The sequence below is a fragment of the Chrysochloris asiatica genome, unplaced genomic scaffold (genome assembly GCF_000296735.1).
Source record: "Chrysochloris asiatica unplaced genomic scaffold, ChrAsi1.0 scaffold00006, whole genome shotgun sequence".
In the NCBI taxonomy this organism is placed as follows: Eukaryota; Metazoa; Chordata; class Mammalia; order Afrosoricida; family Chrysochloridae; genus Chrysochloris; species Chrysochloris asiatica.
In genome coordinates, this window is record NW_006408524.1 from 36,658,141 (window position 1) to 36,667,803 (window position 9,663).

Genomic DNA, 9,663 nt, shown 5'->3' on the forward strand with positions numbered 1-9,663 from the left:
AAATTTTCAGTAAATTAAATTAAATAATAGCATTGGACCTTGGAAAAGGAAAAATGTAACTTTAATGGATTGTTTATTGTTTTCTTCTAAACTTGTTAGAATGAATCTTTTATGGAGGGAACTACAGTTCTTCAAATATATGACTTGGGACCATCCTAATAGGAAGCAGTGAAGAGTTAAGGAGCTTGAGGGGGAGGGGGTAAGGGGGAAGGAGGGATGAAGACTGGTGGTGAAGGAATGTTTCCATGTGGAGTTGACACTTGACATGAATTCCAAAGTGTAAGTGGAAATTATCACATGAATGTGGGGAATGGGGGCCCAGAGGGGACATTTACAAGTAAAATGTAATATGCCAGTTTTAGAAAGCATTTTAATCCTCAATTCATTATAGACAATGCAATGAGTGAAAACTAACAATGCAAATTTATAAAAATATTTTTACATTTCAGTACAGATTTCCTGTTTCAAGGACCTATGCTAAGTAAATTGTTTTTATAAAATTAACAAGTATGGACGATTTGGAGCAAATATTCACTTAAAGATATTTGAAAGAAGTTTAAACAGATTGTGATCTTTAAAAAAAACAACAACACTAAAAACTGTGGTTTTGTTTTAGTTTTTATCTTGAGACTGATTGTTTTTATCAGGTTTGGTATATATAGACTCTTTGGTTACTCTTTCCTTAAACTCCTGAATTTCAGGTTACCTGTTTTATGTTAATTTGAATTCACCTTGTTCTTTCTTTTTAAGTATATAACAAAATCATAGTTGTATATATATTTTTAAAAAGTTTCCATATATAATTTTCAGTTCAAACTCATCAGCCTCTCCTCATAAATCCTATACAGGGAGTGAATCAGAATCGACTCAATGGCACTTAATGAGCCAATCATATATAATTTGTATTTTTACTTGGAAACAACTATTATTTTCCTCAGTGCCATCACTACCTTTAAAACTTTCCTTTCAAAAAGTGAAAATTTCTTCACTAGCTTGTTTATTATTATACACATGTTGGTAATTGTCATAATGAACTAGAATGTTTGTTTTTGATCCCTCCATTGCCTAGCATCATTATGAATAGAATCTTTGTCTTCCATCTATGTGTGTGTTCTTAAAATGATGAATTAAGAAAAGCAGTATTGAAAACCATGTGTATTTAAAAAATCAATTTAAGGCCAAATATGGATTATTTTTGGATAACCTGTTTTGCTGTCTGTCTCATTGGTATACTGAAGTAGCATAAAGTATTATATTATTTAATACTCATTGAGGTCCTGGTGTGGCGCTGTAGGGGACACACTGGACACACTGGACTGCTAACTGCAAGGTTGGCAATGAAGCTCATTAGCTGTTCCTTGAAAACCTTATACAGGGTCACTGAGTCAGAATCGGCAAAAACGACACTGAAGAACAAAATTTGTGTTAGAATAGTAGGTAGCTTCATAAAATCAGTAGTCATCTTTTTATGGATATTTTAGAAGTTTTTTCATATGTGAGATTGGGTCCCGGTGTGTCACTGTAGGATAATAACTGGACTGCTAACCTGGAATGTTGGTGGTTCAAACCTATCAGCTGCTCCTTGGAAGTATACAGGGTCACCATGAATCGAAACCAACTTTTCGTCACTTAGGAACAAAATATGTGTGGTATTTTACATTATTCTTCACATTTACATAAGTTATTTCTGATGGCCAAGTTTTTATGTGCTTCTGTATTCAAACTCTGGCAGCATAGTGGTTATGAATCGGGCTGCGAACCGCAAGGTCAGCAGTTCGAAACTACCAGCTGTTCTGTGGGAAAAAGATGAGGCATTCTGCTCCGGTAAAGATTTACAGCTTCGTAAACCCTGTACAGGGTCGCTATGAATCAGAACCGACTCCCCGGCACACAGCCGTCACCACCACCACCACCATATTCAAACTACTGTGTGGCGCTGTAGGATCAGCACTGGACTGCAAACCACAAGGTTGGCAGTTCAAACCCACCCGCTTCTCCTTGGAAACCCTATATAGGGTCGCTATAAATCAGAATCGACTGCATGACACTTAACAAACATCAGATATTCAAACAGAAATCATTCAGGCTCACACTGATGATATTTAGTTCAGAACTTGGACTGAACTAACTAAAATGAAAAATGTGGAGAATTAAGAAGGTTCAGAAGGAACCAAGACATATCTGAAAATACTCTTTAAGAGGGAACCAGAAATGTTCTGAATACTTTATGTATTCTCATGTCTGGGCTGATAAATTACATAACATTACCTGTTTTCAGACTCATTTTAGACTTAAGTGGAAAGAAACAATTTGTTTCCTGCTTATTTTAACAATTTAGATAACACTTTGAAGCTTTGACATACATCGTACTTCAGATGATACTGTTAGAAGACTTAGTGAAGTATTTGCTATATGTTGGGTCTTATGAAACTAAGTGCTAAGGTATAGTAATTAATGTACAAAGTCTCTGTATAAATAGATTTACAGTCTCTGTAATAGCGATGTTTGTTAGTAGTTACTAAGGTGGATTTATATGATTACATAAAAAGAATTTTTTATGATACTTTCATATAATGTGTTTTCTGTAAGGTCAAAGGAAATAGACTGGCAGCCTTATTTTACTACACGCATCGTAGATGATTTTGGCACTCATCTGCGAGTATTCAGAAAAGCTCAACAGAAAATAACAGAGAAAGATCATCAAGTAAAAGGTAACATTTACATTTCATTTGAAAATCAGAATTTGCCGATCTGTCTTATCATTTATGTATCTTAGATTGTTCCTTCCTTTGCATCCAGGTACAGCAGAAGATCTTGTAGATACCTTTTTTGAAGTTGAAGTTGAAATGGAGAAGGAAATATGCCGTGATCTAGTCTGCACTTCTCCCAAAGATGAAGAAGGTTGCTTTTCAGTTTATCTCTTTTGAGATTTATTAGAGACAAATTAGCAGAATCATTTATTACAGAGTATTACAGATTTATTAGACACAAATTAACAAAACCATTGAAAAAATGAAAGGGTAGAATCTAAAGGTGAAATTATTCTTGCGTAGTAAAGAGACTGTTGTTCATTTTATTTAATTTAATTTTAACTTTTGAAGGTATTTTGCAAGATTATTTTTTAAAGGTCATCTTTAAAATGTTAACCATCTACGATGCAAACACATTTTATAATTAAAAATTTACATTTGTCATATTTACTCTCATTTCTTTCCCTTGTATTTATTATTTCTACTTCAAGAACACGTCTGTTATCCTAAAATATTTCCTTAGAAAATTATCATAATGATGCTACATGAACTTGATATAGATTTGAATGAACTTGTCTGTTCTTAGTAGGCAGCTATACCAGACTAGACCAGTTTTGACTGAGGATGTTTCTTTCCCTCATTTTCCCAATTAATAAGATTTCCTTGGTGCTTGGCACATTTTTTATTAACAAGATAATGTATATCATAGTATTCCCTAGAAATGTTAGCATAAGAAGAACTATGGGCAAGCATTTCCAATTGTATATATTGTGTTCTTAGATTTTGAAAATGTCTTCTTTTTCTTTCTTTTCCTTTTCTCATTTTCCTTGTATGCTTATTTTACAATTCACTTTTTGTTACAATTTTATTGGCATTGATATGAAGTAATGACTAAATGTAAGAAATAGATAAGCAGTACTTTTACATAAATTGAAATCTCCTCTATCAATAGAGTAGAAGATGATACCTTTTTTCCTTTGTTATTAAATGCCAAGATAGTGGAGGTTCTTTCTTTGAAAGGATAATTACAGGTATATTTTCAAACATTCTTAAGTGTGCAAAGATACAAAGATAATTACTATGTCATAGTAACTTATAAAACATGCAAAAGAAAAAAGAATTTGGGGGGGGGAACAAACTTGTATTTGATGTTTCTCATGATTAAAAACAACTGGCTAAAACTGAGCAGAATTTAAAAATACTAGTTTGATTAATGAATAGTTGGTCGTTATTTGAAGAATGTTGTTGTTAAGTGGTATTGAGTCAGTTCCCACTCTAGTGATCTAATGATCACTAATCTATAAGATTTAGTGAATTAATTTTTTATGAATACTGATATGCACTGTTCACTAAAATAAATAAGCATGTATAATCAGGAAACTGCTAGTTTTTCCTTTGATTTATATGTTTTATATTAAAGTGGATGCTGATGTTAGGTTTCCTAAATGATATGATATCTACCATTTCTATTCCTAGGATTCCTCAGGGATTTGTGTGAGGTCTTACTCTATTTATTGCTACCTCCTGGAGATTTCCAGAACAAGATCATGCGATACTTTGTCAGGGTAAGCTTAAATTCCCACCAAATAATAGTTGTAAAGAAATTTAACCAGCTGTTCCCCAAATTTTTGCTCTAGGACCCTATTAACACTCTTAAAAATGTGGGAGTGCAACAGAATAACATTGTCTTTGGATTTTGGCTATAATTGAGAAATACTAACTATAATGATATTATCCTGATAGAATGGGTAAAGTGAAAGTTTCCTGTTTCCTGAAAAATGAAAGTTTATGATATCTTTAGTCTGTCATTCTTTAAAAAAATCCTGAGGGGTATGTTTTGTTTGTATGCTGTTTAAGCAGTGCCATAGCATTTCCTAATACCCAACTAATTTGAATTTAGCACACTTTTCAGGTATACTGGTAGTACTTATCCTTTAAGTGAGGAGACCTGGTGGTATAGTTGTTAAAGCATTTAGTTGCTAATCAAAAGGTCAGTGGTTCAAACTGCCAAAACCGTTCAATATGAGGATGGTATGGCATTCTTTTCCCATAAAGATTTACAGCCTTAGAAACTCTGTCGGGGAGTTCTACTCTGTCCTTTAGGGTCACCATGAGTCCGAATCAAATTGATGGCAGGGGTTGTGGATCCTTTAAGTGAGTAGAATATGCTTCTATTTGATGGAAGTCATTATCAAGGGTAATGAAAACCTGCTGTGCGTTATCATCACTATGTTCACATCTGAAATGAAAGGAAGACATTGATAGTCATGAGTTATGTAACGCTCATTTCTCATGAATATCATTTGGTGTCAGAACGTTGTCTAAATAGTCCTCCAGACAGCTAATGGTAGGCAGTTTCAGCAACATTTGGTGAGCTCTGCCATCTTTTCCTTTTTGACACTTCTCTTTTCTGATTTTTCTTCTCTTCTGATCTCATTTTTAAGTTACCTTTATAACCTTTAACACTTTTCTATTGTTAAGTATTAAAGTTTTTCAGTCTTGAACCCTCTTCTCCTGTTGTTGTTGTTAGGTGCCATCAAGTTGGTACCAACCCATAGCGACCATATGCACAAGAGAATGAAACACTGCCCGATCCTGAGCCAACCTCACAATTGTTGCCACACTTGAGCCCATTGATGCTGCCACTTTGCCAATCATCTCACTGGGGGCTTCTTCTTTTTCTCTGACCCTCCACCTTATCAAACATGATTATCCTTCTCCGGTGACTGGTTCCTCCTGATAATATGTCCAAAGTATAAGAGACAAAGTTTGGCCATCCTGGCCTCCAAGAAGCACTCTGGCTGCACTTCTTCCAACACAGATATGTTGGTTCTTTTGACAGCCCATGATGCTTTCAGTATTCTCCTCCAACACCATAACTCAAAAGCATCAATTCTTCTATGGTATTGCTTATTCACTGTTCAGCTTTTGCATGCATATGAGGTTATTTAAATGGGTCAGGTGCAGGTCAGGGTGCACCTTCGTCCTCAAGTTGCCATCTTTGTTCTTCAACACTTTAAAAAGGTCTGGTGCAGCAGTTTTTTGGTGGTGTTCTTTCCCATTTTTAGTATAGATGATAAATACCAATTTCTCTGAGGTTGTTGTTATGTGCCGTGGAGTCAGTTCCAACTCAGCAACCCTGTACAGGGTTTTCGAGTGTGTAAATCTTTACGGGAGCAGAAAACCTCATCTTTGTCCCGTGGAACAGCTGGTAGTTTCGAACTGCTGACCTTGAAGTTAACAGTCCAATTTGTAACCACTATACTACCAGAGCGCCTTTCATATTATGTTAGGCCCTCATATTTGTAGGTGTTGTATAATAAATATTAGGAGTTTAAAAGTAGGAATTGGATGTGAATGTTTACTCTTAGAATATATAGAGCTCTCACTGGGGCCTGTATGGGAATTGTTGGGTCATGTGATAAAGCCTTTGACTGACTAATCCCCTTTATGAGGTAGATTAGGAAATCAGAGTAGTTTTCTAAGACACAGCAACTAGTTGCATTAACTCATAAGAAACAATAAAACTACTCAAAAAACTTCCCATCTATATATTTTTTTCCATTTTGGAAAAATAGATTTCTTTGTGAATTTTCTCCTTAAAATGTTGTTATGTGCGTGGAGTCGGTTCCGACTCATAGCGACCCTGTATAGGATTTCCGAGGCTGTAAATCTTTACTGGAGCAGAAAGCCTCATCTTTCTCCCGCGGAACAGCTGGTAATTTCGAACTGCTGACCTTGCGGTTCACAGTCTGATTCGTAACCACTACGCTACCAGAGCTCCTTAAAATGTACATGCTAAAAATTTGAACTGAAAGAGCCAGAAGCATGATTTGAAGTAAGAATTAAGTAAATAGAATTTTTTAAAATTTAGAGACTAAGCATTCTTTCTTTGAAAAACCAAGCAATTTATTTTAATTTGGCAATATAAAGTATCTTGAAAGACATTTCTCAAAGTTCCTCATGCTTCCATTAGTGAATTTTTAAAATAAATTAATTTATTATAATATTTGCTAGAGATGTTGAGGGCTCTCAAAAGTTAAATTTATATAAAATATCCCTGTGAAGAAAAAGAGAAGGTCACTTTCTGTGGACTTAGATAACAACATGGCTCAGAAAAATTAGAGATATGAAAAGATAGTAAAAGTAAACTTGTTTCTTTACTTAGAAAAGTGAAGCATCCTGTTAATAACTTAGCATCTTCAGTATTCTTAAGAAATTCTGCCTCACAAATTTATATAGCACAGTCACTAAGGAATTAGATAGTGGGATCTGAATTGAATTCTTAGTTTCTGTTTTCCATTCATTTGATATTTAGCAAATGTTTACTATGTTTAAGACAATGAGTTTGAGAAGATGGGGGCAGTAAATGTTTTAGAAGACAGAGATCTCAGGTTTCTTGGTAGCTGCAGTTTATTAGAGATGTGTAAGATGCAGAATCACACAGACAATGGTAAGTGATAGATGCTGTCAGTGCAGAACATGAGTGCATATTAAGCATGTAAGTGAACAAGTGTTCATCTGGAATGATGAAAATTTATTTAATAGGAGAATTGATTCTGCAGTCAGTCCTTGAAGGAAAGGCAGAATTTTAATAGGTAGCATAAACAGCTGCACACGATGGGAACATATATTCTATATTCTAGAAAATGGTGAGTAGATTGTATTAATGTGTTTATTATTTTATTATTTGTTAGGAAAACTTTGAAACACAGAGCATGATAGAGAGTACAGTAGACAGTTAGTTACACACCAACCATTCAGATTTAACCAGTGTTAGGGTTTTACTCCACTTGCTCATTTTTCCCTTAAAGTAGCCAGTATGCTGAATTGGTGTATAGCCTTTCCTTTTCTTCTGTTTTTGTACTTTTGCTAGAGATGTATGACTCCTTAAATACCACATCTATAATTGTAAATAAATATAAATAGTAACATACTAGAGATATCCTGCGTTTTTTTTTCTTTCATGTAACTCTAGTTGTCATTGCGGATATGTATCAAAAATGACATAGGCAGATTTACTTCATTTATTTTAATGAGGAGTAGTAGCTCATCTTTTTGTAGGTTTATGTTTTTTATTAAGTTTAACTTTCACGTGTATCATAGCTATCTTAATAGCATGTTAGCAAATTTACATTGCTAATGAATTTAAGAAGTATATTAGGTGAATTTTTAAATTAACTTTTACTTTTCCCCAGGAAATCCTTGCACGAGGAATTCTTCTTCCATTAATAAATCAACTCAGTGATCCTGATTACATTAATCAGTATGTCATATGGATGGTGAGTACTTAATACAATTACAGCTCTTGTTTTTAATGCAATATTTGAAAGTTAAAATAAAATTTGAAGATCGAGTTGATGAAGGAGTAATTTATTGAAGAAATTAAGAAAAGTATTTCTGAGGAGAGCCCTTATATTTCTGTTTACTAATCTGTTGAATTTGCTGGATAGCTTCTATTCAAGATGTTTGTTAATAAGTTAATCATCCATAATGGCACTGTTACTGCTTATTTTGTGGCACTGTAGGATCAGCACCGGACTGCGAAGCACAGTGTTGGCAGTTCAAACCCACCAGCTGCTCCTTGGAAACCATGTACAGGGTCACCATGAGTCGGAACTGACTCAATGACATTTAACAAAAGACAACTACAACTTCTTATTTTCAAAAAAGGATATTTTGCTGTCTGCATATATAGATGATGATTTTAAAACTAGTTGTTGCTGTTGTTGGTTTTAAATACAATCTGTGATGGTGCTGTAGTTGTACAGCACTGGAAGGTCAGCATTTTGGCAAATAATGTATGAGAGTTTCATCTCTTCATAGTTTCCTGAACATTAAATATTGTTAGTGTTTTAAATTTTAGCCACTTAAGGAGTCAGAGCTGACTCAATGACACTTACCAACAACATAGATATGAAGTGTTATTTTGTTGTAATTAACTTGTGTTTTTGACAGATTATATTGAATATCTTTACATGTGCTTATTGACCTATTGTATATATTTTTGTAAGTGACTTTTCAAATGCCATCTTTTGTTTTTTAAGCTTTTATTGTGAATTGAGTGATAGTTTACATGGGAGAACATGGGTTTTGCACTCAACCAGTTGTATTTTGTTTCAGCGCAATGATTACAGTCCCCTCCATGTGCCATCGGTTAACAGTGTTTGCTTCTATTCTAGTCCCTCTCCTTTTTTTTTTTTAATGTACTCAAAGACATGCAAAAATATATAATAGTTTAAACAACCAAAGGGCACATTTTGCAGTCCTGCCTTCTGCCTGCCAGCTCACAGCTGTTCTCTTTCTGGGAGTCTCAAGTCCTCAGCTGCTCTCTTTCTCCAGGCCATCACCTCTGCTTCTATCTCTGGTGTCACTACTCTTCTAGTTAGGAGCCCACATTCCACTCGTGCTCTTCCCTCTTGATGGCCCTAGGGTCCTGTGTTCCTAGAATGTAAGATTAACAACACCCCCCCCCTTTTTTTTTGTTACATACCTTTTACCTTTACAGTTGTGACAATCACAGTTAGTCATGATAACAATTACGGCATCAAAAGAACCCTATCCCCATCTCTTCACCAGACCCATCTAGTCAAGATTAAAACTATTCAGTGGGGGTTTTACCTTCTCCTGCACACTCTGAAACTAAACTCCGTCTTGAAAAATTGAAAGACAGTGACTTCATGCCTTTATAGCTCCCTCCCCCCACTTTTTAGGTAGCCATTGTCTACGTTGCCCGTCCCTATCAGCCCTGTGTACTGAGATCAGGTGCCTATTCCTCCCCATCTGGTTGTTTAGGTTTTTTGTTTTGCTTTGTTTTTTATAATTTTGTAAGCTTTAATAAAATAATCAATTCAGGCAACAAAAAATAATGACTATTATAATTATTTCTTTTAAAATCTGATGGAGACCTTTC

At 34.7% G+C, this 9,663-nt stretch overlaps 1 protein-coding gene across 2 annotated transcripts in view; it reads left to right on the forward strand.

Moving 5' to 3' along the window:
* The window catches only part of SNX13 (sorting nexin 13), a 163,061-nt gene that overhangs the window by 74,308 nt on the left and 79,090 nt on the right, over window positions 1–9,663 (forward strand). For both annotated transcript variants that reach the window (XM_006832238.1, XM_006832237.1), the window contains 4 exons: window positions 2,590–2,711; window positions 2,800–2,901; window positions 4,227–4,315; window positions 7,949–8,032. In XM_006832238.1, coding sequence (XP_006832301.1) covers window positions 2,590–2,711; window positions 2,800–2,901; window positions 4,227–4,315; window positions 7,949–8,032 — 397 coding nt within the window. The remainder of the gene's footprint in view (window positions 1–2,589; window positions 2,712–2,799; window positions 2,902–4,226; window positions 4,316–7,948; window positions 8,033–9,663) is intronic.